Source organism: Trematomus bernacchii, unplaced genomic scaffold, assembly GCF_902827165.1.
Source record: "Trematomus bernacchii unplaced genomic scaffold, fTreBer1.1, whole genome shotgun sequence".
Classification (NCBI taxonomy): domain Eukaryota; kingdom Metazoa; phylum Chordata; class Actinopteri; order Perciformes; family Nototheniidae; genus Trematomus; species Trematomus bernacchii.
The window spans coordinates 15113681-15141196 of NW_022987564.1; the positions used below are offsets into that span (position 1 = coordinate 15113681).

A 27516-nucleotide genomic window follows, 5' to 3' on the forward strand; every position below is an offset into this window, starting at 1 on the left:
GGAGCCAAACAGATGGTGTGCAGATAGTTGATACAGTTTGCAGGAAAGGAAGCCAGTGATTCAGTTTTTATCTATATTTGAAATGCCTTATCTATATTTGAAGGAAAATATGACATACATTCACTAGCTTTGAATAGACACTGACATGTTCCGAACACAGAAAGACATGACTAAACTCCTCAAGTGGAAGGACAGATTCTTACAATATGAAAGAAGTCTTTGTGTAGATCTATTATTTATTTACAACGAACTCTCACACAGCTTCAACCAAAAACAGGTCAGTGAGAAGAGACAGTGTACAACTTCAGTTCCCCCTAGAGTGTATTTGGGTTTGGCTGAGGCCGGATGGACCCTGAGTGGGGTTTAGGGTGGAATCTGTGTCTGTGATAGGAGGCGTTATGTGGCTTTTAGTCTGATAAAAATAGTGCACAGCATTAGAAACAACACAGACCCAACGGACATCAACGTCAAGCTAAAGGACAGCTGTGGGTTTGAGGGTGGAAACCTGTAATGCAGCTTATATTTCCTTAAAGCAGAACTATGGGTTTTTATTTGCTTTTTAATTATACTTAGGCTTACTGTATTTTGTTTAAGTATAAAATATAAATCGGAAATGGGCCTTTCTGCATAGTGAATACTGTTATTACAAAATACACGAGAAATACATTTAGTAGAGCTCTTAAGGTCTTGTATATGACCATAGTCAGATAGCTTTTTGGTTTAGTGTTTGAATCGTTAAATTCATGCTTAGGATTCCTTTCAGTCCATATCATTTATACAAAATGTTGGCTACCATTACAAAGAGATTTAAAAAAAAAAAAATAACTTCTGTCCAGAATGAAGAAAAAAACCTATATTTAATGTCAACTAATGTGAGTCCAAGATAACATGTCAATCAGATGTTTAACATCAATAAAAGCAGAATTTAAAAAGTGTTTTTATTCTAGGGTAATTTACCCCGTGTCCTCCCTGACATCACTTCACGGGACAGAAAGTCTCGCGTGATGTGAGCGTAGTGAGGATAGCATCGTGAGCTAACGGTGTCTGTTTATCGTTAGCTTTCGTTAAATCTAAATTCTGTCAAAAACATACATTTAGCACAATTGACAAACACCTAAAATCCTCCACAGACATGTCTAATGTCGACTGACATGGCAGTACTAGCGCCTGGCCTCTTCTGAAGGCGCAGTGCGTCTGTTTTGGTTGGCCTAGCAGTTGGTTACGGAACCACTGCTAACAAGCTAGCCAGGTTGCTAACATCCGTTAAATTGCTTCAGTAAAACCAGGAAGGAGGGACCAGTCGAGCAGCTCGGCCTCAAAGGTTACTCAACTTCTGCAGCATTTATTCATCAAAACGAGTTTGTACAGACTTGTTTGCACCGGGAAAAGGTAAATGCAATTTAATTGTGTAGCTAAGATGATAGTTGAAGTCTGTATCTGTTTTTCTTATTGTAACGCTGGAGCTCTCAGTATCGATAGCTTCAGTCAGTTTTATCTGACTCTAGTATTGATTACAATGCTGTTACGTTACGTGTAGTAAAGCTCACTTAATTTGTTTACTTTATTAATATGTGTTATATCAGTGTAGTTGTTGGTGTGGTGGCACATGTTCTCTGTGGTGCACAGGTATTACATTATATGCACATAGCCTTAAATGGCAGACATTTACGCAGTTAACTAGCTAAATGTATAACCAAAATGACCACATGAGCCATTAAACCCAGTGGTGTGTGTTGGTGTCACATAGGCCCATTGGGGGGAGAAGTTATCAGATCTAAAATGATCATTACTACAGTGTTAAATGATTACACGTTACAAGTATAAGTCTTGCATCTTGATGTTACTGAAGTAATTTCAGAATACAGAAGCTTATTTGTTTTTCATTATTATTATATACCATTACTGATTTTCTGATCTAATAGATGTTTTATAACTGGTGCTCTTTTGCTTATTGTATGCTTTATTTATAATTATGGTTATTATTATTATCCATGCATTATTACTATTATTTTTTAGTATTATATTAATGGATTAGATACAGTTGCAACTAATAAAGCTGGAGCTATTTTTTTTGTATACGGCTGACTGGTTGTTATCCATAATATATTTTCATTAATTATTGGTTTATGCGTTTTGATGTTGTGAAATAAATGCAGCAAAGTTAAAAGAACATTATCGGCTTCCTATATGTAGTGGAGTAGAAGTATAAAATAGCATGAAAGTGTATTATTTAAGTAAAATGACTTCAAATTGTACTCAAGTTCAATGCATCAGAGTAAAGATCCTTAGTTACATTCCACCACTGGTAGTCAGTGTCTCAGGCCTTTCTGGTTTTGCAAGTTTGACAGATATTTGCCTACCCGGTTATAATATGTTTGTCTTTGAATGGACTATGCACCAAGTCTTCAAATAGCAACCCTCACAACCAGTCCGGCTACTTTGCGGGGTAAACCACAACCACAATTATGAACTGCATCAGAGCACCCAATATGTCTCTCATAATACAGCATTGCATATAATCTAAACGTCACTGGAAATGAAGTTTTATTTTATTAGATATCTAGAAGGTGTAAACTGTGAAGGCTGAAATACCTTTGCCAGTGATGAAATGGAAAAGCCTGAAATGAATTAAGTTTACTTTCACTTCTGTTTTTGTTTGGATGTCAAGGGGAGAGCGAGGCTTTGGTAGCATGCAGTAGATATAGTGTGGAGAAAGTCAACTCACTGATGCACCTCTTTGTAATTATCATTCAGGGCAAGACTGAAGAACAGAAGCATACATGATGCTGAGAATACAAACTCTATCTGTTACCAATAATGCTTATAACATCTTTAGTTGTTTTTAGGCTATTATTTTACTTCACACAGGTCTGCATATGAAACCTGCTTTTCTTAGGATTTGCACCATACAATCATAATAATGTTGACCGTACAATTGAAATAATAAGGGTACCAGAAATAGTGGCAGAGAAAGTGGGGAAGTGTCCATTGGCCCTCCCACTTTACTCCCCTGGCCTGATGTAGCTCTGCGTCTGGTGTTTCTGTGAGGAGAGCATTGTACCGACCAAAAAGGTACGTTGCTTCCCAAACAACAAGCCCTGGATCAATGGGCACATTAAAACCCTCTTGAACAGGAAGAAGAGGGCTTTCATGGCTAGAGACACTGAGAAAGCTAAGACTGTACAGAAGGAGCTGAAAAAAGAGCTACGGGCAGCCAAGGAGAAATACAGAGACAAGTTGGAGAGTCGTCAGGAGGCCAATAGCTCTAGAGAGGTGTGGGGAGGGGTGAGAAAAATCACTGGGTACAAACCCTGAAGGTGTGAATGAGCTAAACCTGTTCTTTAAAGGCCCTGACACACCAGGCCGATATCGGCCGTCTTCGGTTGTCTGGCGACAAAGCGTGCCCTGTCGCCCAAAGTCAATTTGGTGTGTCCCGAACCCTCGGCCGTGACACGCCTTATTTGGCCTTTCACGGTCGACAAATGGCCCGGACACAAGTTATCGGGCCAAGAAACCACTCTGATCAGCTGTTCAGCTAGCAAATGAGAAGCGAAACGGAAGTGAGGGACGTAAACAAACGATTTAAGAAGGCACAGGACAGCAGCTAAACCCCAGCAAGTGATACTTAAAAGACATCAAACATAGCCCTTAAATGTCCTCTCTTACCTCCCACACATAGCAGGGACATCTCTGATATCGGCGGGAGCGTCCCCGGCTGTCCTCTGCTGAGAGCTCCGTGATTTGTTTGGTCAAGTCCGGTTTTTCATCTCATCGGTTTATTTGTCAGTATAAAGTTGCAGGATTAGTCTCAAGTACCTCAACATTGTCCTTAAGTACAGTGTCTAAGTAAATGAGATACTGTCTACTGCTGTTCATTTACCTATTGTGAGTCGCCTCGGATAAAAGCATCACATGGAAATGTAAATTTAGCAAGAAGTGGCCATTATTACATTACATACATTACTACATTGCTGACTCAATAAACTACACACCCGCCAGAACACTGCGATCATCAGATGCAGGTCTATTAACTGTGATTTTATAGTATGTCTGCACTTTATGTGCTCATTTCATCATTCATGTATTTTTATATTCTAAAACATGTTTTCGATGGACGGGAGTGAAAATGGAACGCACACGCTATTTGTTTGTTTATATCAGTCTGTTCTTCTTCTCTGTCTTCCGGTTGTTGCCTATTTTGAATGACGAATACACACTACTGCTGGTAAGGAGAGTTATTGCCACGCACGCATGCGCAGTTCGTACGTGCTCAGCTGAAGTCTTTGCGGTGTGTTCCAGTGCGACACATGGCCAAGACGCAGGAGAACTCGCCGATGCAACAGTCGATGTCGGTGAGTTCTCTGGTGACTGCCTGGTGTGTCAGGGCCTTAACAGGTTTGACCATCCCATCTCCAGCTCAACAGGACAGCAGGGGTTCCCAAACCCTGGCACCACTACTCCCCCTTCTTCTCCAAACACACCCAACACCACTCCAGGGGGGGCATCAGCCACTCCCAGCAGTTTCACACCCCTAATAACCACCACCGGACCAGTTAGGAATCAGCTCTCGAAGATCAACGTGAGGAAGGCAAGGGGGCCAGACAACACCAACCCCCGAGTGCTCAAGGCGTGTGCCGGTCAATTAGCAGGAGTTTTTCAGCACCTCTTCAGTCTCTCCCTGAAGCTGATGAAGGTGCCGGACATCTGGAAGACGTCTTGCATTGTCCCGGTGCCCAAAAAGACACGCCCCAGACAGCCTCCATTTTCACTTTTCACTTGTCACTTTAACTCATTCCGTACTTCATAACTTAGATGACCAAATATGAAAATATATGCTGACAGTTATTTTACTCTTATTTTTACTCATCTCCTATTTCATAGTCTTTTATTATCATTATTATTTTAATTTTTTTCTTGATTTTATTTTTGATTTTATTAATCTGTGTGAATCTTTGCTGTCCTGTTTTTTCACACTTACCCTGTTGCAGCTTTGTACAACTGAATTTCTCCACGGGGATTAATAAAGGTCCATCTTATCTTATCTTGATCCCATTATGAGATGGTCTCTAGTTTAAAAGAGCAATAATTACATTTCAATTATATTTCAGATTGAAAGCACTCTGCAGATATTAAGTGTAATCAATGCATATCTATATTCTATACATGTACAAATGTCCAGTTTAGCCTCATTGGTAACACCTATATCACAAGTTTCATAACATGTTCTTGCCGTGGCATCTTCAGTTGAGAATAATAACAAACGGGAGAATGAAGGCATGCAGTGAGGACTTAATAACTATTGAAGTTTGAGGTTCAGCAAAAGAACAGTGAGGCCTGTTTTAGATGTGTACAAGCAGGGGAAACCCTGTATATTGCATCTAAGGTTTGGCACATAGCAACTGTTGTCCCTTCAAACATGAAAGAAACAGGCATCCCACCGTTTGGTATAAAAACAATCTGGAATAAAAAGCAAACGTTTCTGACTCAAATGAAGTTGGTGTTTCAAACTCAAACTCCCCCTCTGATGCAAACGCAAAGGGTGGATACACTGTTGGCTTTTGGGCATTTGTAATGTGAAATAAGTAGCTTAATGCTTGTGTAGGTGCCGCTGTCCATAGTACTGAAAAGACAGAGCAGAAGAGATTGTGAGACAAACAGGACAATCACAACAAATCCCTGACACAGGCCATGTAATGTGAAAGCCATTCCCCAGCGGAAAAATGCTATTCTTTTTTTCTTCACAACCATCTTGTATTATCAGAATTAATAAGTCACTGTAGGGGCAAAAGCTGTTCCTTGACTCACTGCTCTCCCTGCTCCAGATCTGCTGCTTTGTGAGACATCCTGATCTCCATTTTGTAGAAATATTCTATAATAACATTTCTAGGCCCAAAGCTAGATAGATGCTGCTCAAGTTCATTCTTTAATTTGACTTGGCAGAAACTAGCAAATGTATAAAGAAAACAAATGTGTTCTGAAGCATTTGGTTGAAATAAGTGATTCTATGTTGCACATGTTGTTCTCATTTTCAGTTAGAGTCGGTTCATTAGTCAGCTTTGGGCTTAAGGTCATTGCACTGAAGTTCTGTTTGTTAACCTTAGTGTACCATTTGATCTAAATTACTCACAGATTAATGATAAGCAGTTGGGAAATAGTACAAAAAAAGAAACCTCAGTGGAGGAGTGTGGACACTATTTGCTGGGTACAAAACAATCATTCTAGTTTTTATTACGTAGCTGTCCAATCGTGATGCATATGGAGGATTGATTTTATCCTCATACACTTTGAGTCAAACAAGTAAAATTCACTTCTTTGTTTTCTAGTAAAGGCATATCTAAGCGGTCCTGAGTGCAAAGATGTCCAAGGCTCCGGACTCTCCAGCTCGGTCCCGCTCCAGATCCAGGTCAAGATCCAGATCTTACTCCAGATCTCACTCTCGAAGCCGCTCACGCTCCAGATCCAGAAAACGTCGCTATAGGTAAATGAAGTTTGCTGTGTCTGACTCGAACCTTCATCACTTCCTTGTTCTGCACGGGATGAATAGATCCAGGTTTGCCTCATGGTTTTTGAGTTCATAATATCACATAATCATAAAGCATGTTTTGTGCAGTTCTTAGAAAATAATTTAAAAAGGGATTGAGTCTAGATCTCAGTGTGTAAAAATCACTGAAATGCTACTAAATATGTTGTTTTCTGTGGGTTTAAAGGAATTGAGTGAAAGGAACATATATTAGATTGGATATTAATGTCTGGAAGAATCTGGAAATTGTGGGGTTAGATATCTTAAAAGTGCTTGAATGATAGTCTTCTACAGCTATACAACCCTCAATGACTAAGGTGTTAGTACTCATAGACTTTCACTTGCTGCTTTTATTGCTATTTAATATCTCCCTAAACGGCGACACATTTATAGTTTCCTTCATGGATTTTCTTATATTCAGACTGTGTTTTTTACTCTGTGATACAAGTCAGTGCTGTCAGGAAACACACACACAACCACTAGCTAAGTACACTGATGTTCTTATATCTGTTTGGCTCTGTTTGTAGGGGAGCACACAACAACTACGAAAAGCATAGCTCATGTTTCAGTTGTGTGTTTACTCACCAGTTGCTTCATCATGACAGCCATTTTACTTTAGTGATACAACACTCCTGTCTCTCTTGCAATTAGTCTAATTAAAATGGTGTCCCACCTGTTTTACACAAGGAGAAATATAGGTGATGGGGAATACTATGTGAAAAAAACAGTTGTATGAAGCCTTTGGTGGATTCTAGTACATTTTAAAATGTAACTAGTAGTAAGTCCCTTATTGCCCTCCTTTCTCTAGGCCCCAAGTGTTCAAGGTTAGCTCTGAATTTGCATACATATTCTTCCTGTGTGGGTGACAGGCTGCCAAAGACTCAAACTATTTGCATCAGCTTACATTCTTTCTGGTTAGGAGCCTCCAGTCATCTGGTGTACATTTGTGGCACGTTTTAATGTTGTTTCCTTATTTAAGTGAGGGAGGGCTTCCCACGCTTGTTCTTGTCACTTCATGTTTGTGTTTAGAGCTTGACGGTTAAAGCACTTTCACAGACAGCGAGTTGTTGACTGGATGTTTTCCATTGAAGAGCATTGCTACACTGCATGTCAATGATTGTCCAAAGGGAAAAGGAGTAGAGAGTGAGTACTCTTGGCCCTATTGTATCTCCCTCCCCCTTCACTGCCACCTCCCTCTGTGGATTAGAGCAGGTTGGGCCCTGCGTGTACTCTTTGTCCTACTCATAAATGAAAGCCACACACACTGTCTTGCCTGTGGGAAAACATTGTCTGTTGTCCAGGAGTGCTCTGCTCCAATGAAAAGGCGCAACGGGTAAGTAGTTGGCATGTGCTTGTAAACGTAATGGTTTTGTTACAGGCCATCAGCACAGGTATCGTTTTAAAGGGATAGTTCAGATAGTTTGAACTGGGGTGGTTTGAGGCGCTTGTTCATATCTACAATAGATGACTGCGACACACACTGTGTTTGGAGAAAGGGCAGTAGTACCAGCACGTAAGCAAAGCAATGTAAATAAATATTCGTATTATATTCTTATTTACGTCTTATATATTCCTTACGGCAGACCTTTTTGAAGCTACCCCATTGGTAATTTGTACTTTACAGAACACGCTAGTTGCAGGTCTACTGCCCCCTCTATTGTTTTTGGAATTGTTTGACTGTTGTGAAACAATTTTAGATTTTAAGTGGACCTATTTTTTGATGCATTTGTTTGGTGACTAAAATACATTTTTGTTTGTGTGGCTTTTATTTGTAGTCTTTCATAAGTGAAGCTAAGATTCATTGTTTTGAATGTATTCATTTTTAACTTTATTTTCAATTTCCTGGTGTTAAGTTTGCTATCACAGTCAACTCAATCTTCAGAGTTTTTTGTCCATAGTGTTGCACTGTGCGGTTTTTAGGAATTGTTCATGGTGAAACATGTAGAGTCTTTTTGATCTATGCCTCTCTGAGTGAGACATCGCTGTGCCTAGTGGAGTTATGACTCGGTTATCCGTGAGAATACATCGCCCCCTGTTGACATCTGGGCAGCAGTAGATCTCAGTCTCTTCTCAAGGCTAACCATAAAAGGACAGTTAGGAAAAGTTTGTCTGATATTTGTTCAATTTCAAAGCTTCCTACAATAAGATAGATTTTGGGAAATTGCCGTAACTCTGGTCATATCTGCTTGGTAACTGAATTATCAGTCTTATGTTTCAGCCATTCTCTTGTTAGTGATCAAATATAATAAGGCTGCAACTAACCATTATTTTCTACAAATTAAGGAGTTATTCATTATTTGATTACAGATGACTGATGTCACTGATGTCGCGTTCATTACAGGAAAGACAGGGATGGAATATAACTCCGTATTACATAACGTACATAAAATCAAGTTCTGAACTCTAATACTATGTGACTCACAATTGCAGGACATATTAAGACACAGGACAGCCATGCTTCAAAAATATGATCTTTTAAAACAATTGTCATGTTGCTGATAATTTTCTTTACTTGTAGGCTGCTGACTTGCAAGATGAAACATTGTGTTAGACTACAACACACACTTTACCCTCAATTACATATCTTTTTTCTTCTTCTCCCCCTTCTATCTTCCAGTTCCAGGTCTCGGTCCCGCTCTCGCTCTCACTCTCCGTCCTCCAGAAACTATCCCAGCAGGGACTATCAGAACAACAGAGGGGGCTTCAGAGGCTACAACCGAGGCTACCGGAGGCCCTTCCACTACCGCGGCAGAAACCGAGGCTATTACCAGCGCGGCCATTACCAGAACAGGGGAGGAGGAGGAGGAGGAGGCGGCGGAGGAGGAGGAGGAGGCGGCGGCGGCGGTGGCGGCTACGGATACAAGGCCAACTGGCAGGGTGGTGGAGGCGGTGATGGTGGGCGTGGCGGTGGAGGCGGAGGCTGGCATGATCGCCACCATGACCAGGACCACCACTCCCACAGTCCAAGGAGGGGGCGCTCACGCTCCCGCACACCCAAAAAGCGCTCAGGTAGCCGGAGCCGCTCCCACTACTCTGACCGCTCGTCTTCCAAGGGATCCCGGCGCTCCAGGCACTCCAGCTACTCCTCGCACTCACGGTCCTCGTCGCCACATCATCGCAGCAGCAAGAGCAAGCACGGCTCCAAGGAAACCAAGGACAAGTCAGAAAGTCACCCAGAGAAATCCGGCCAGGCAGCAGACGGCAGCGCCATCGAGAAGGTGTCCGGAGGGAAATGGATCGACGACGACACCAGCCCTAAACGAAGGAGCCCAGAGACTAAAAATGAAGACGCCCCCAGCAGCTCCGAGGGAAAAGGGCCTATGTGGAAAACCGTTGGTAGCGTGACCCCTCCAGCAAAGAGCCCCACAAAGTCCGGACAAACGGCCTCCTTCAGCGGCTTTGGGTTCTTCTCAAAGGAAGAAACCAAATCTGAAGATAAGACGGTGATCTCTGCTGCCTTCAAAAAGTACGTGTGTTACTATTTTCCTCATTTGAATGTAATAACATTTCCTTTTTTTCATTATTCTAACACATGATGAACGTTATTTTTCTTTCAAACATGTGTAGCCTTTATCAAAGAGCCCTGGAGGAATACATGTTACAATGGAAAACACAAGACTCAAGATATTTACTTTTCTGTGCACTGAGAGGAAGTTGTATGAAATCCCACTTACTTAGGCGGCGGTGGTGACGTGAGTTTGATTATTCCAATGTGAGTCCTGATCTTTTACTGTTTCCTTAAGGGATGGGCTTTTTTAAATGTCATATTGATCAAGGCAGAACATTAGACAAGCAACTAGTAGATTGAAAAAAGAATCTTCGCTACAGCCCTGGGAAGTAAACTGATGAGACGGTACTTTAATACTGAGAATATTGTCCCAAATGTTTCCCAAAGAGGAGTTAACAATCCAATAAATAACATAATAAATGTACTTTTACCATGTTCTTGTAAGCTTGCCCATCCCTTTTAGGTATTACAGTTTATGTGCAATGTGTATTTCCCTTTTTAAATTGTGTAACGCATTTTAGTCATGTCCCTGGGGGTGAACGTACTAAAGCGAGATTGGTTCTCTGTTTCAGGTTCTTGGCTGAGAATAAAAACAAAAAGCAGGCTGCAGAGAAGGAGAACGGTCGTGATAAAGAGCAGAGCAACACAGACAGAGAACTAGAGAAAGGAAGCAAGTCCGGAGATCCCTTCAACATCTCGTCCGGTTCTTTCAGCGACTCAAAGGAAGACAAGACCCTGCCCTTCTTTGACGCCGGAGAAGAGGAGTTCCTCAAGTCCCACGGCCTGAAAGAGAGGGACATTGAGGATGACGGGGACGTCAAACCCACCCTCACAGCTCGGGACATTTTCGGCAAATGGGGGGACGAGCCAAGCTACTCAACGTCCTACCCGTCAGCTAAAGAGAAGAGCCGGAGAGATGCTGAAGAGGCAGAGCCCGCGGATCACATGGAGGAGGAGATCTACAGGAGCCGCAAACACAGCTCCAAGAAAGAGGAGAAGGCCAAGAAGAAGGAGAAGAAAGAGAAGGAGAAGTCCAGGAGGAGTCCGTCCCCTCCCGCAGCGTCCAGAGAGAAGGAGCGCCCGCTGTTCCCCGGAGCCTTCCCTCTTCGCGAGGACTCGCCTGTGCGTCACATGTCTGCGTCAAGGGACGACTTTGAACACAAAATTGGTTCCATTGATGAAATGCCCAGGTATGTCCAAATGTCCAACATGGACTTGTTAAGACCTAAACAAAAGATCCTTGTTTTCTCTCTTAATGTAACACGAGACACTTCCATTGAAACAGAATGTAAATCCAACATGAGTGGTGCTCCTCTAACAGTCACATACTCTCTGGCTTAAATCCCATCTCCCAATCATGATGTATGCACTATGATCCTATGAAGAAAATCCAAACATCAACTTTAGCACATTGAAAAGTGTAAAAACATTCCCCACCTTTATTTGAGTCATATGGTAGCTATTTCTTCTTTGTCAATGTACAATGTGGCTCACTCCTTCTCTTCTCTCAGCTCTTCCATGTCTAAAGATCGTGTCATGCCCAGAGAGCTGAACCCCACTAAAAAAGACGCAGAGTTTCGTTCCATTTTCCAGCACGTTCAGTCAGCGCAGCTCCGCCGGAGCCCCTCTGAGCTGTTCGCTCAGCACATAGTCTCAATCGTGCATTACATCAAAGGTAAAGTATGACCTGTGCTGGCTTTGTCCCGCCTCCACAGACTCAGGACGACAGGTGTGAGATCCAGGGTACATTTCATTATATGTCAGTTACCATACTATACTCCTGTATCTGGAATAATAGTTTGTTGTTCTTTATTTGCAGCTCAACACTTCCAATCCTCAGACATGTCTTTAAGTGAGCGCTTTGCCATGTACCAAAGAAAAGCTGCAGAGGTAGAAATGATGAAGCCAAGGAAGAGCCCAGAAATCCACAGGTATACACAACGTCTCACAATCTGACCTGAAGTAATGTACCCTTCTTTTACAGTGTTTTCAGGTTTGTAGGAATGCATACATAACAATCACAAATCCAATTGTTTGCCACTAGAGAGCTATATTATTTGTTATGAGAGCTGATTATCTTAAATCAGCCAACATATTATTTAGAAACTATTAACTCTAAGTTGTATGGATCCGATTTTTTTACTTCTAAAAAATAATACATTTGGAACAGATGGAATTAAAATTAAAATATTTACATATATATGTATATAATTTGAAGAAGTTAATTGAAAAAATGTTTTAAAATTTGATATTTTTGGTATATTCAATATAAATATTTATTTATTTGTTTCTCTCATTTTCAGTGTATACATTAAATGAGAATTGTACAAAAATAATTAATATAAAATGGGTAAGTGAATTAATTCAGCCTTTTTCGGTCAGTATACATTTTTCTTTTGGTCCCTAATTCAAAAGTAATAACATGTTGTGTGTTTTTGAGTTTACAGACTGAACATGAACTGTACATCTGTTGTGTTTTATATATTCACCTTCGGGCTCTTTCCTCCTCTCTCAGGAGAATCGATGTTTCCCCCAGTGCCTTTAAGAGGCACTCTCACCTGTTTGAGGAGATGGAGGAGACGAGCTACAAGGTGACCCGCCATTTTGAAATTTGAAGTATTTGGAACAAGCAAATTTGAGACGATCCTAAGCAGCAGTGTTCAGCTTTGTGCTTTTCTTTCAAAGGATGCATATATCTAAATCAAAAGAGCCCAATTGTGTTTTGTAAGTGCCAAGCAAGCCCCCCAGCCTATGAGATATGGTTATTGATTGGGTATGTACGAACCCAAGCAAAGGCTAAAAGGAAGTGAATTAAGATCCTGAGTCCAAGCCTCTCAAGGGACGCTTATCAGTGCCTTTACCTTGTAAGTATTTTTCTTGAAAAGAAAAAAATCAAGCTACAAAAAATCTGTTCATTTATTTTGATATGCTACATGCATGTTGCTGGTTTCCACAAATATGTTGTATTCCGTTGTGAAAAGACATTCTTTGAACATATTTTTTGTATTGTCAGTATTTTGTCTTAACCACTTGAGCGAACACATTAATATATGTTTAGCATCTTTATTTGTAATGCACTGGTGTTTAATTTCAAGCTGTTTATTTGTATGTTTCCTTTACCAAATCATTTTAAAGCATTTTGAATATGTCCATTAGTTATGCAAACAGCTGGTTCAGTGGCTAATAAACCCACCTTTCTGCAGGATCCAAGTAAAAAGTTCAAAGGCGACGTGATGGACCTCCGTCTGGATATTGAAAGACGTAAGAGGTCTGCGGGAAAGGATTACAAGCGTGAAGGAGGCCGGAGCTCAGGAGGCTCCCGGGGGCCGAGCAGAGAGAGGTCCTCTGAGAAATCTGGGAAACACCACAAGAAATCCAAGTACGTGCCCTCTGTGCTCTCAAATGTTCCAGCACACAGGGAACACAACGTTTGGAGGAGTTACCATTGTTACTAATAATATGTTGCCATGTTGAAAGATGTACAGTGTATAGCAGTAAAGTGAACAATTACCACTTTCAATTTTTTCCTGCACATTCATGATACCAGATTGGTTTGTTGCCAAAAAGGCAAGAAAGGCTGAACAAACAAATTGGGAGAAAGTTACAAAATAAACCCTTTAAAAATCAAGTTATTAATCATTAATAAAAAAATGGAACATACAAAATATAGCAATATAAAACCGAGCTGTACAGTGATTACAGAATTGTAGGTGAAAAGTATTGACTAAAGGTTGTCGAAGTTTTCCAGTATGAAGAATGTAAAAGCTTAATGTGAAATGTTGAATTAGCAATAGCTGTCACCCCGGATAGAGAATAAAGCTACAACAAACAGGTTTCTTTCTGTACCATTAAAGTGCTGGAACTAATCTGTTCAAGCACACAGATTAACGACACCATGACATGAAGAAAACATGACGTTATCTGCCTGTGTGAACTTTGTTTTAAAAGTTATAATTTAAGATGTGTCACTTGTTACTTTTCAGAAAATGCTAAATCTGAGACTGATTGGCTAGTCATCTCTAACTGTAACCTTAGTAACCACTCTGCAAACCAATCTGCTTTTTAAACTTTCAAACTATTTTGATACATTTTATGTCTGTAAACTCTCTGACACTCACATCCATCTTTTCTTGGCAGGAAGGGTAAGAAGAAGCGGGACCGCTCTCCATCCTCCTCTTCCTCCTCCTCCTCTGCCTCCCCTTATCCTCCAGCTTTCAGGGGGAAAGAGTTCATGGGAGGGGAGGGGATGGAGCACTCAGAGGAGGGCTACGCTCACAACCGGTATCCTCCACGGGACTACGGCGGGGGCGGAGACCGGGGGGGCCACGACCGGGGGGGCCATGACCGGGGGGGCCACGACCGGGGGGGCCACGACCGGGGGGGCCACTTTGAGGGCCACAACGCAGAGCGGGGCAGAGGCCGAGGATTCGTAAGTTGCTTTCTGAGCTTTGTTTCTCTCTTCTGCTGTTGAGTCTTTTCCACTGAGGGAAACTGACATCTCATCTTCTTGCAATTGTTTATCCTAACGGCATCACAGTAGACGTTCACTTCTCTGCTCTGTTCCTTCCTCCTAATGCTAAGGAACATAATGTGGATGATGATAATGATGATGTCACTATCATACATATTCCATGCACTGCCTGGCTTTTATTAAGGTAATGTAGCGTAAATATGTGGAACCTCACCCCATCACTAAACAAATGCCTGATACCCATTAATATCTCATCGCGCCTGGGTCCATTATTTGACTAATATTAAACATAACAATAAATATTCTTCCATCTTGTTGTAGAACATGTCTTTGTCCCTTGACTGCGAGTTAAATCCAACTCGTTGTTTTGATTTCAGTTCCCCAGAGTGAGAGGGAGAGGGTGGAACAGGGGAAATTATCCAGGCAACAACAGCAATGGAAACCCCGCCCCTCTGAACCCTGCAGTGCGCCCTCCAGAGGAGGAGTGGGACCCTGAATACACTCCCAAGAGCAGGAAGTATTACCTGGTGAGCCTCTCGTGCTGATGATTTAGTGATGCACCTAAAAACGTAGGGCTTTTAACACTGAAGGCATCACAGTAGAATTTAATTATGATACAATTCAATAATACCTTGACTTAAGACATGTACCTGCTGCATGTTTACCCTCTGTTGTATTGTGCATGCCGGCACAGAGCCCTTTTTAGTGATGTTAGTAACTACTAACATCAAAGTCAACATGTTCCTGTGAAACAAGCCCATCATCCTCATTTTGGAGGGCTTTATTATGACACATAAAAACCAAGGATTTTATTTTTACCCCACAAATAATTACGTTTTGATTTGACTCGGCCCACGGTTTATTCTAACTAAGCAGACTAGTAGGAAAAGGTCTCTGGTCACAGCCCAGGCGTACAGGTGGTGAGGTTTACATCATGCAGATGCTTTCATACTCGTGGTAGAGCACTTTATTGTTACAAAAGGATGGAATGTTTTGTTTTTATGTATAATGGCATACTTCAAAATTCAGTACGTTTTTTCATTTGACTTTGATTTGTTGTCATTGTAATCATCTAACCATGATTGATTAGACGCTGTCTGACAAAATATGGATTATTTGAACAACATTTTATTGGAAAGTATCTGATGAAACAGTGATAAAGAAAACCTTGAAGAAGAATGGTTTGCTTCACAGCAGAACCAACCCTTACCCTCTAAGCGACTCATGTGGACAACAATTGTACAGTATTGAAGGAAAGCACTGCAAGCAATCCTTCTATTTCGAGATGTATAGACAGGGGGAGATTCATGCAGTTGGCTAAATATTCAGCCATGCTAATACAAATGTTTGTGATACTAACACTATCCTCTCTAGCTCGCAATCACGTTTACAGCCTTGTCTTCTGGCCACAAGTCACCTCTCGCGAGATTTCAGAACCCTGAGCGAGACTTGGAGAGACATTAACAAAGAGAAAGGAAAAACAGTTGAAATCACTGAAGGATCAGATTCTTTCAAAACAGTCCGTTTTCTGTCAAACATGGAGGAACAGTTGCTCTTTAGTAATCCTGCTGTGTGAAGGACTTCTGGTTGACCTTTAACCCCACCTGTTTCTCCTTCCAGCACGACGACCGTGATGGCGAGAAGACCTGGGTGGACTCCCGTGGGAGGGGCCGGGGGGCCTTCCCCACACGCCGGGGACGCTTCGTCTACCGTAAGGGGGGCAGCAGCCCGAAGTGGACACACGACATGTACCAGGGCGGGGGCGGGGGCGGGGGCGGGGGGGAGGGGGAAGGGGCGGAGCTAGCCGACGACGGCATGGAATGCCAGCCGGTCATCCGCAAAGAAACCAAGAACGCCGGAGAAGCCCCCCCCCCCGAAGCAGTAGAACCACTCGACCCCCCCCACATCATCACATTTGATGGTTATAAATGTGTTCAGTAAGTTGAGCCTTCTAACAGTTAAAGTGAAGAATCTTTGGAATGAAGAGCACCTTCATTTCAGAGCGTTTTGTTTTTTAAATGTCAAGTGAGTTTTTGTTCTGCAGCTGGTTTCATTGTATCTTTTTAAGGGAGAAAATACTGAGGCAAAAAAATATTCTCTGAAAACATGACAAAGTAAAAAATGTGTGCCTTAGAAAATAAATATTATTACTTGTGTAATCCAGCTATAAGAGGTAGCTGTCCATCAGTGTAGGAAGGTTATAGATGATTTCCATGTTTATGTTGTTGGGGCTGTGATAAATCTTCGATGTTACTGCATGATTCATACCGCGCTCCTCGGGACCAATCAGAAGTGGGCTCACCGCCGTCACGTTTCAGACAGGAAAGGTCAAATATCTTTAATGAACGGTTGATGTTTGTCACTTATACTCTCCAAGCATTTTCATATAGTGCCACTTTACCTGTATTTCTCATTAGGAAGTGAAGACATTTGTATGTGCGTGTGGTTCAGTATATTCTCATTCATTCTGGGTGTTTTCAGTTTTAAAAAAAAAACAAATTGTAAAGAATTTGGCATCAACATCTTCTGATTTTGCTTTAGACAGATAAATATAAAGGTTTCAAACTGTCAAGTTAATTTAGTAAGTGGCTACCTTTTAGTTTAGATGAATAAGTACAAATGTCATAGTTTTACAAAATGCTGTATAGAATTATTCTATTCTATTATTAGACCTACATTATTGTAACCCTAAGGGAGCTAAAATATAAACAGGAAATGGTTCTTTTAAAAAAACAAAACGACCTTAAATCCTCCCACAAAACGAAAAAGAGCAGTTTGAGCTGATAAAGGAAAGAGAGACCCTAAAAAGATTGTGTCGAAGGTGTTGATGGAAGTGTATATTTTTAAGAAGAGTTGCCGCGAACTAGCAGAAGTCGTTCTGTGAATCTCACTGTGCTGCTTCTCACTGTACATGCTGCATGTACCAAACACAACTGTAGGACTTTGTTTTTGTTCAATCTGAAGCCGAAAACTTTTGTACTGTTCTCAAGAGCTTTGGAGTACTTTGTCTTTTAATTTTCAATAAATCTTTCTTTGATTCAGGGCAACGCTGTGAGTGTGATACTTGTTGAGATCTACCAATGGAGAGAGAAATGAGAGTGACAGCCCTCTCTGGTGTTGGTTTGGGGTACCATACTCTCTTTAGCAGTACGCGTGAAACATTTATAGTTTATTGCAATACTAACACATTTAACCATAAAGCATCTCAGGGCTTGCACTATTGATTACATTACATGTTAGCTGCTTTTATCCAAAGTGACTTACATACTCAATACTGTGGACAATCCCCACAGGAGCAATTTGGGGTGAAGTGTCTTGCCCAGGGACACAACGACATCCTGACTGCAGTTGGGTTTGAACCTGTGCTCCCCTCTTCAGAACACCAACGCACTAGCCCACTGCGCCACAGCCTTTACTGTCATTAAAGATACATCTGACCTTTTTTATATTAATCTTTGTGTAAAAACACAAAATAGTTTAAAAGATAATGATGCTGAACACTCTAATGTTAACCCTTTTTCTGAACGTAAACATAACTTTTTATCCAGATAATCCAATCCTGAATCTGTTCTTCTAACATTCACTGCCAGAGGGGGGAGACAAAAGCTCCACACCCCTGCTTAATGTACTATCCACTCATGGCTTTAGGCACTAATTCAATGTGTGTTTTTTTTTATAACTCATATTCTAAAAATCCAATGTCTTCATTGTGATTGTTTCCAGGAATGCCACCACAGACACAGTCCTACTGCAAAAGCAAAGGCTGTTATCAGTGGACCATTAGCTCAATCACCATTGTGTTACTCCCCTATAGGGACATCACAGGCATTTATTTAAATATAAGTCTTCAAGACTATTACTTACAGTTAAATATCTTGATACCACCTCTGCTTTCAGCCTGTGACAGGGTCTTGTTTAATGCAGTGGTGTTTGAAACATATCAGCTAATGAGCAAATCTCTTCAAAGTGGAACAACAAACAAGTAGGAGGGGCCTAAACAAGTGTGAATAAGCCATGTGTCCCAGGTTGATCACACCATCAGGCACCATCAGTTGTGTCTCCTTTTTAGTTAGTATTGAAAAAAATGTCCCTCTGGAAATCATACATTTTTTTCATTCAGTGCTACTTACCGACACTTGACACACACTGCTGCCTTTTCAGAGGCCGTGGAGGAACATTTCAGCCAACAGAAAATAGACTCTTCTTCTGAGGGGGGGGGGGGGGCATCGCTGTGCATTGGTAATATCTACAGTACGGCTGAGGTGAATGGCTCTTTCATAGTCGTGTTCACAGAGAGAGCTGCAGTGTTGTAGCTGACGCTGGGAGGAGGGGGTGGGGGGGGAAGGGTGGTGGGAATTGTGGAAAATGGGAACACAGGAAGTGATGGGGTCAGAGACACAAGTCAAATTAAAGGCTGGGAAAAAGACTGCAGGGTCTCTTTCTGTGGGAAGATCCTCTGCTAACATTTGCCCGAAGCACTTTACACCAGGGCTGCAATTAATTACTGTCTTCTAGATTGAAAATGTCTTATAAGAATAAGAAATGGTGGTCTTTCAAATGTACCATATCACTTAATGTGTTCAAATTGCTAAAATGTTTATTATTGAAAAATAGTCTTAAGTGATTCATTATTTAAGTTATTATCTTTGATTTAAGTCAATATATTTAGGTTTTTGGATTGTAAGTCAGGCTAATCAAACTATTTAGGAATTAAAAATGCATTTTGGATTTGTCAAAAACAATTAGAACATCAATTAGCACAGACAAAAAAAGATAAACATATTCAATTTACTAGGAGACAAAACCAATAATCTTGAGTGTTTACTTTTTCTTACAATCGCCCAAAAAGCAATTGAATGTATGATTGACTTTCAAATAATCACAGATGGACATTGCTACATCTATTGATACATATGTGCTTTTGTTGATTGTAAAAGTGGTTCAACTTTTAATTATTCACATTGCAAAGACATGGTAGAATACAGATGAAGCCAAATATGCTGCAAACTACATCTGTTGTCACAGGCGATATAATACAAAATATATGGAGAAAATATGTTTTCAATATTAAATTACAGAATGAGACTTATACTAATCATGTGAATAAAAAGAGACAATATATAACCCTTTTTAAAATAGTGAAGTAATTCAGCTTTTGCAATGAAACTCAGCTCCAACATTATATCACCTTATTTGATAAATCAATTGATTGGAATTGTTATTTTATTCCAGCAATTTTTTAATTAAAGAAAAGTTCTTATTTTTTTCTCAAAAAGGCCATAGATGAAATTACATTTCATAACATTGAGCTGCATTTTAAAATAAAGTATTGGATTTTGAATGACATCATGACTTTAGTGCATTTATTTACTGTATTTATTCATATGATTATTTCATTTTTTCATAATATCTTATTTAATTAGGGATTGTACGAATGTTTTTAGGGCAGAAAAGAGTTAGGCTATTTTTCTTTTCTTTTCTTGTTGTTGTCCTTATTTTGTATTTTTTAACTTGAAATTGTTTCACTTAAGCAGAATACAACAGTCCTGTCTCTGTATCTTAGTACGTTATATTAATATTTACATTTGTGGTTCACATTAGAAGTTCAGTTAAAATTTAAAATATTGACTCTTGTGACAAGATATCAATGTTTTGTCAATGAATAGGAGTGTTCCACCAATAATGACCCTGCGGAGGGCAAATATAAGGTTCACCACCCCTGCCATTTTACACAGTCTCTTATTTTCATTTTGAACATGGCCCGCCACACAGATCCAAAAGTCTCTTCTGCCTTCTGCAGTCAGGGAGCATATCACAGTCAAAGTGTGTGTTAGTGGTAGTGCACCCGTCCGATGGTCCCCGTCCCCGTGACCAGGATGTCCGGCTGTCCGTTCCTCCAGATCTCCCTGACGATTCGCTCCCTCTCCTCCAGACGGCGCGCCTTCTCCAGCTCCTCGGCGGACGCAAACACGTTGACGCTCCTCAGAGTCCCGTTAGAGCTGCCGTCACCCAGGGGCCCCAGGGTCACTTTAGGGATCTGCGTCGCCTCCTCATCTTCCTCATCAACGCCCCCCTCCTCATCCTCCTCGTCCTCATCTTCCTCCGCGCTGGAGTCCTTCAGCTTCCTCCTCTCTGGGGAGGGGGGAGCCCTGCGGTGGCGGCGGGTCCTGCAGGCGATGGCGGACACCAGGAGGCACAGCGCCATGAGGAGGCCCAGACACACGCCCATCATGAAGTACAGGGCGAAGCTCTCCGGATTGGCTGTGAGAGAAGAGAGGAACACAAGAGCATTTATTAAAGGTCCCCTATTATACTGTTTTTCATCAATATATTATAGGTCTCAGATATATACAAACATGTCTCTGAAGTGTTTGGCTCCAAATACCAAACAGATCATTGTAGCATCCCATAAACCCCTCTGTTTCAGCCCTGTTTCAAAAGTACTGATTCTCTGTCTGTTACTTCAGATGAAAATAAGGAGCCACTCCCCACGCCCCTCTGAGAGATATTTGGTTAAAAAGAACACAATAGCCGCGTTCACACCGGAGTACTTTTCACCGTACTTTTCACGTTTAGTTCCGTTAGTACCCCTTATGTCGCGTTCACACCAAAAAGAGCACTTAATCTCGGGAACTTTTAGCCCCATTTTTAGTGCCTGCTGAGAGATGGTACTTTCCTGGGGGAAAAAAGTGCCCCAACTCCGGGGACTCCGGGTGGCAATATACGCCGTGAAGTTGTTTGCGGCCTGCCAGTAAACCCAAAGTAGAAGAAGACGAAGTGACGTCAGCGGCTCATTTGCGTTATCTTCCCTCAGGGAAAAGTACTCCGGTGTGAACGCGATCTGTACTAAGTGCCCTGGGGTAATAAGTGCCGGGGCACTGAGTGCCGGCACTAAATACGGCAAAGTACTTGGTGTGAACGCGCCTAATGGTGCTCTAGGAGGAGATTCAGGTGATAAGGTGTGGGGGGGGGTTACCTTGGTTGGTGATTGGCTAATCGTTATGACATCATAAAGTGGCCAAAATCTGATCAGCTCATTTTCAGACAGGTTTTTATATAAATGGATCAGGACAAAAAGTGAGGGAATCTTTTCTCCTGAAACTTTCAGAATCTCTTTACACAGAGGGGACACATGCTCATCTATACAATAAATGAAAAGTGGATTTTGCATAATAGGTGACCTTTAAAATAGTGAGCCCCAACGTTATAATCACAAAGATCTTGATTTTGATCTCTTTGGTGATACTGTAGGTGTGTTTGGTGTTATGCAAATTGAATACTTTTACATGCACAAAATCATGTTTTTGCCCTTTTTCCAAAAATACAAATATAAGCTGTTCAAATTGTTAATAACAGTATATATTCCAGAAATATTCCCGATTACAAGCAGCCATTTCCACTTCCGTTTTCCAACTGCATCAAAAAGGTCATAGAAATATTGGAAACTATATTCTAAAAATACTGGCACAATTACGTTATTTTTTCCTGTATATTTCAAATGACCCCAAAGATTCATGCCATGACACATTGATTGAGCCTCGAACCCTGGGTTGAGAACCACAGGGACATGTTTTACCTTTGATGTGAGCGTAGGTGGCCATGCTGTTGCTGAGCAGCTCCATGTCTGTCTTAATGGGCTCCATCCTGCTTCACAGAGGCTTCAAATCTTCATCAGGACTTCCTGTTACACACTGAACTCCAACACCTACCACAGACCCTGGCACAGGAAAAGGAGACAGTGAGTATTTATCACATTATAAAATGATGTCGCTTTTAAACCCATTAAGGAAGCCTGAGCTCATTTAAAGGCTTTCCCCTCTCATTACCTCTGTGATCTACAGCAGAGGTTAGAGGTCAGCAGAGAGGACATTGTGTTCCTCGTAAGTGTTTTACACTCAGCCTGCGGTGAGCACAGAAACATGAGGCCCTCTGTGTCTGATGGGGATGTTTATATTTATGACATCAGTGCCTGAGGAGGCTCTTTTCCGGAGTCGAGCACATGTTTTTTTTGTCCTTTTTTTCCCACAGAAAACAAGTCACATGACTTGGATACTCCCAGCTATTAACAACATGTTATCGCAAAAAAAAACATGTGATTGTTCTGGTTTATTTTGCATTTATTCTGATATGTCTGGTCTCTTTTTCTAATTATGCTGAGGCACTTTTAATGCATTTATTCTCCAAAGTATCTATAATTATGGAGTGGATAATCAAATACAGTATCCAAAAGTAGTAGGGTTTTGGAGAGTGTTCACACTGACAGCACATACAAATCAACTTGTATACAAATATGCTTATTTTGTTGTGTTCCACTATTTTCCAACAATGCAATGCAAAAAGGAAGCAGAGGAGCTGCCCACAGCTGCACACAATTAAAACTAATTGTGGATGGTGGTGAAACAGCCCAAAGGACATCTAAGACAACAAAGAAAAACAAAGAAAATATGTAAAATAAATCTCAATGTCTATTTGTGAGATTTAAATAGTAGTGGCATTTTAAACTCACAGTTAGATACGTATTGTCTGTTTCCTGTTGGCATTTAAAGGTTAAGTATGTTGATTTATTGTAGGCCTACACCACCAGCAAGAACCATCATGATGACAATGCTTTCAGTTGATTGTATGGAGGTGTAATGTTAGGTCAAACATCTGAGTTAAACTTGTTAGCATGTTAGCATGCTATACACTAGCAGCTATACCTACTGGACCTATTGAAAGTATGGTGTCTTCACACGGATGTGTAGGTTATGACAGAATGTGCCTTCAGACATGCAAAATGCTCCACCAGCTCTCCTACCAGAGAGCAAGACACAAAGTCTGTATAGTTGGTAAGGCGCTTCATGCTATTATGTCTTTTTTTGTTCATTTTGAGTTGTTGAGTTGCATTGTAGTAATTTTCATTGTCTTTTTATAGTAATGAAATGTCTCCTTATGTTGCTTTGTAATTGTTTAAAAATATCTTTGCAGTAATTTTGAGTGACTTTGGAAGAATGTTTTGTCTCTTTGTAGTTTACTTTTTTCTCTTTGTGGTGCAGTTGTTTTCATTGTCTTTGTTGGAATTTTGAGTTTTTCCGTAGTCACTTTGAGTTTCTTTGTTATCAGTTGAGTTTCTTCCTGGTTGCTGCGTGTCTTTTTGAGTGATATTTTGTCAGTGAAGGCCCATTCCCTCCTTGGCTACAGGAAATAGGGTAGTTGTCTCCATTAGTAGTATTGACCATTGCCATTCCTGGAGCCAAGCTGCTGGCTAGAAACTGTAACATAGCTTTGGTTCCTCAGATTAGTAGTGCCATTTTCCCTTTGAGGGGTAAAACTGAAAATAAACAATGGGCTACATGCGAAAGCTAACACCTGTTGCATTTTATTGTTTGTTAAAATCCAAAATGTTAATAGGATTCCAAGTTTCCTAACTTTAAATGCCCTAATACTAAAGTCTCCTACTTATAAAAAAAAGAATGTATCTAACAGAAAATGCATTAACTGCAATTTAAATTATAGTAAAAACAGTTATACACAAAAAAATACTTAAATGTTTTTTCTTTCTTTTCCTTTTCAATGATCAATCATTTGAGAGGGATAGACATTGAGATTTATTTGAGGTTAAATGTCACAGATGGTCCCACAGAAAACGTAAAGATTGATGTAAACACGATGACTGATATTCCCACCCCCTCACATTCCCTGTCATTAAAACAACAATGTGCGTGGGAGCCGAATGTTTTTCTTTCTGGTGCTTTCTCTCCGGGGAGAAAACAAAATCATGCCCTGCTGCAATCGCTGCCACTCGGGGGGCTCTCCCGCCCTGATCTTTATCCCGGTGACTCTTGGCAGTCCCTGCGCACTCTCAAAGGCTTTCTTTTGAATTTTTTTAAGGAGTGCAATTACATCCGTGGTCTCTATGTTGGCCGCTGACTCATGGGAACCGGTGGGTCTCAACCAGCGCTGCCCTCTGTTTGCCATTTAACTCCCAGACAGAAGAAGCATGACTCCATCTGCACCCTCAATTTGTGGCCCCCAGACCTTAACAACTTAAGTGGGCAATTAAGTTTCCGCTTGTGCAAAGTCAAACATTGTTTTCTGGCCTTTACACCCAGCACTTCTACATGCCCACCGACCAGACTGTTGATCAAACATTTGTCACACTGCAGATATAATCTTCTTATCAAGTCCGATTTTCTGTAATTTGAGCTACAGGAGTTAGCACCCTGTTAGCTTAGCTTAAGCATAACTTCTGGAAAACAGCTATCTTTACAGAAGAAACTAAACCACCTGCGAGCTCACCGACTAAACTTTCTATCTCGTTTGTTTATTTTGAAAACAGTTAAGGAGTTATGTGCTCAAATATGTCGTGCCAGGCAATGGACCAACAAATATATCAGCAAAAAGCGAATCAGCAAAATGTTGTCTTTACGCTTTGGTTTGTACTGATTAAGCAAACAAGATAAAGGGATGTTAATCAGTGATCTTTAGGAGGTTTGTGCTGCCTTTGGAAGGGGCCAGGCTAGCTGTATCCCCCTCTTTTTATTCTTTATGCTAAGCTAGGCTAACTAGCTACTGGCTGTAGACTTAGATCTCGAAATGGTATTGATTTCCCATCTTAATCTCGCTAGGAAAAGTGGAACAGTCTGCTAGTGGCGAAGGAATATTCATATTCAAATCTGAATCACCTGGTCTGGTTCTAAAATTAAGTTTTGATTTCCTTGATTTCAGTGCATAGACTTGTAGCCTATATATTTTAAGCGCCGACTCTCTTTTCTGGAAACAACAAGTTGATTTATTTTGGAAAGAGTTTGAAAGGATCTGGGAGGCTGTGGCGCAGTGGTTTGGCGCTTTGGTGTTGGGATCAAGGGAGCACAGGTTCAAACCCCACTGCAGTCTGCATGTCGTTGTGTCCCTGGGTAAGACACTTCACCCCAAATTGCTCCTGTGGGGATTGTCCACAGTATTGAGTATGTAAGTCGCTTTGGATAAAAGCGTCTAACAAGTAACATATAATGTAATCTGACTGCACCTGTAGATTATGTTCCTCTTGTTTTAAGAAAGCAGATTATTATTTAAAAAAAAGATTAGCAGCCTATGCCCTCGTAGCACTGTCAAACTCTTCTCTGTTGGCAAATTTACACTCAAATACATGTGTTTTTATATGGAGCTCTACAGAGCTTCCTTCACTGCATGAAGCGGACAGTTTGTGGTGTAGTCTGCCCGAGCTTGAAGCACAAATACCAGAGGGAGACAAATGTCAATTTTACACAGCAGCCGCAGTCTCGGGCAGACAGATTTAACACCTAAGATTTCCAGACAAGTCCAATAACTTCACATGCAAAGCCCGGCAGCTGAAGCTGTTTATGTAACCCTATAAAATGCACTCCCATTCAACCCTCCCACACTTCCTGCTTAGATAATCCTATTTAAGTCAAAAGATGAAATCTGAAACCATTGAATATGAGAATTGTTGTTTTACAGTAGTCCACAAAGAGTCTACTGTCTCAGACAGTCAAACTTTCATTAGCACAGTAGAAAGTGAATGAAAGGGTCTTTAAAAAAGTATTTAAATGCATAAAAAAAGATGGGTTTTTTCTTCTTTGTAGCTACTGGACCTATAAATGTTTTATGGTCTGTGGTATTGTAAAGAACATGGTGCAGGCCCTACTAATAAACTAGTGTGTTGCCTTGTTTATTGCCTGAAAGCAAAGTCACTGCAGTATATTTGGGAACTTTTTGAAAAATCTGAGACAGAATGAGCAATAATAATTGGATTTGTACATAGGCCTACATTTTAAGTATTTTAAGATTAAAAGATAAACATCTGAAGTTATCACTCACCTTGGTCCTGGATGGAAGCTGTCTGCTTGACTTGAACACAAGATTCCAATGGAAAAAGAAAGAACTTAGATCCAATGTTGACCTGGTGTGTCAGCCAACATGTAGATACAATCCCATCATTTGGATGGAGCAGTGAGAGGATGTTGGTCACTCAGTGTTTGTGACAGAAGCTGATGTAGCTGCTTCACAGGGAGCAGCCCTCCACTATGATCCACTCCCTGCCATCCTTTGGAGGAGGACCAGCCAGAAACACTCCTCACATGTGTTGAGAAGGAGGTGTTTCCTCTTCCTGAAAGATAAGTGAAACACAAGTATGTGCCAATGGCATCTGTCTGTAAAATAAAATCCACCAAAAGCAGATAAACCACTAGAGTCCTCACTTTTATAGAAAATAACCTTTTTACTGGAGTTGTTCTGCCTCTGTGCAGATTTGAGCCACACACTGACCAGAGGGAGGTGATCTTTCCTCTGCTGGCCACGAACGCACCACAGTGAGGTCTGTTCACTGTTAAGCCAGGAGGGTGGGACAGGAAATAGCTGCAGGAATCGGCTGACATGGGCACAGGGCCGCGGTGCCTTGAGGGGTTTGTGGATTAATTGAGCTCTTTGTATTTTAATCTAAGCGTCAAGGGAGGGGGGGGAGAAAGACCTCAGCAGTGCAGTTTGTGTCTTTAACTGAGTTTACTAAGCACACAGTGGAGCCAGCACGTGCAGCTGCTGGAAAGTAATACAAGGGGAAAGTTAGACCTTTCTTATGTAGATGTCCAGTCAGTGTTAATGGTTCATTTTGGCAATATAAGCAATACATTCCTTTGTGCGTGGTTTACTGAAGCTGAGTACTTATGCTTGAGAAACCGGCAGTGCCTATGAACCAGGATGCATTGCGCATGAGCTTTTGACACCCAGAGGCCTCACCTCGACCGTACACTCTGGCTTGAATGACTGCGGCTGAATATCAGTCAGCCAAAACACTGTCAAATGTATCCATGTCTATTTTGTTATGCCATTTTTGCATTTAGAAATGTGACTAGTTTGCAATACAAGCAAGAAGAATACGTGTGGATGCAGAGACTAGAAATCCAGGAGGCAGTTTGCTCTTCCTCTTCCAACTATGTCTCTGTCATGTTGTATGAAAGCTCTGGATCCAAGATGAAAACAGATTTTGCAGCAGGAGACTCAACTGTCTCAGTCAGTATA

The 27516-nt window shown here is 41.1% G+C and overlaps 2 protein-coding genes across 3 annotated transcripts; one reads left to right on the forward strand and one right to left on the reverse strand.

Moving 5' to 3' along the window:
* Nucleotides 1–1018: 1018 nt before the first annotated feature.
* On the forward strand, nucleotides 1019–17546 carry thrap3b (thyroid hormone receptor associated protein 3b). Of its 2 annotated transcripts, none has more exons than XM_034124274.1 (11): nucleotides 1019–1389; nucleotides 6324–6478; nucleotides 9138–9986; nucleotides 10601–11218; nucleotides 11540–11703; nucleotides 11848–11959; nucleotides 12544–12619; nucleotides 13232–13407; nucleotides 14166–14457; nucleotides 14877–15026; nucleotides 16120–17546. In XM_034124274.1, exons 2-11 carry the CDS (start codon nucleotides 6357–6359, stop codon nucleotides 16438–16440), a joined length of 2880 nt encoding a protein of 959 aa, XP_033980165.1. In that variant the 5' UTR covers nucleotides 1019–1389; nucleotides 6324–6356; the 3' UTR covers nucleotides 16441–17546. The 2 variants fall into 2 exon arrangements, with proteins under 2 accessions (XP_033980165.1, XP_033980166.1); XM_034124275.1 differs by having other exon boundaries at nucleotides 6329–6478.
* Nucleotides 17547–19268: 1722 nt separating this feature from the next.
* Nucleotides 19269–26775, reverse strand: eva1bb (eva-1 homolog Bb (C. elegans)). Its single transcript, XM_034125447.1, has 3 exons — nucleotides 26320–26775; nucleotides 22076–22216; nucleotides 19269–20760 (listed from the first exon to the last, which is right to left on the reverse strand). The coding sequence occupies exons 2-3, from the start codon at nucleotides 22140–22142 to the stop codon at nucleotides 20330–20332; spliced, it is 498 nt and encodes a 165-aa protein (XP_033981338.1). The 5' UTR covers nucleotides 22143–22216; nucleotides 26320–26775; the 3' UTR covers nucleotides 19269–20329.
* Nucleotides 26776–27516: the final 741 nt, after the last annotated feature.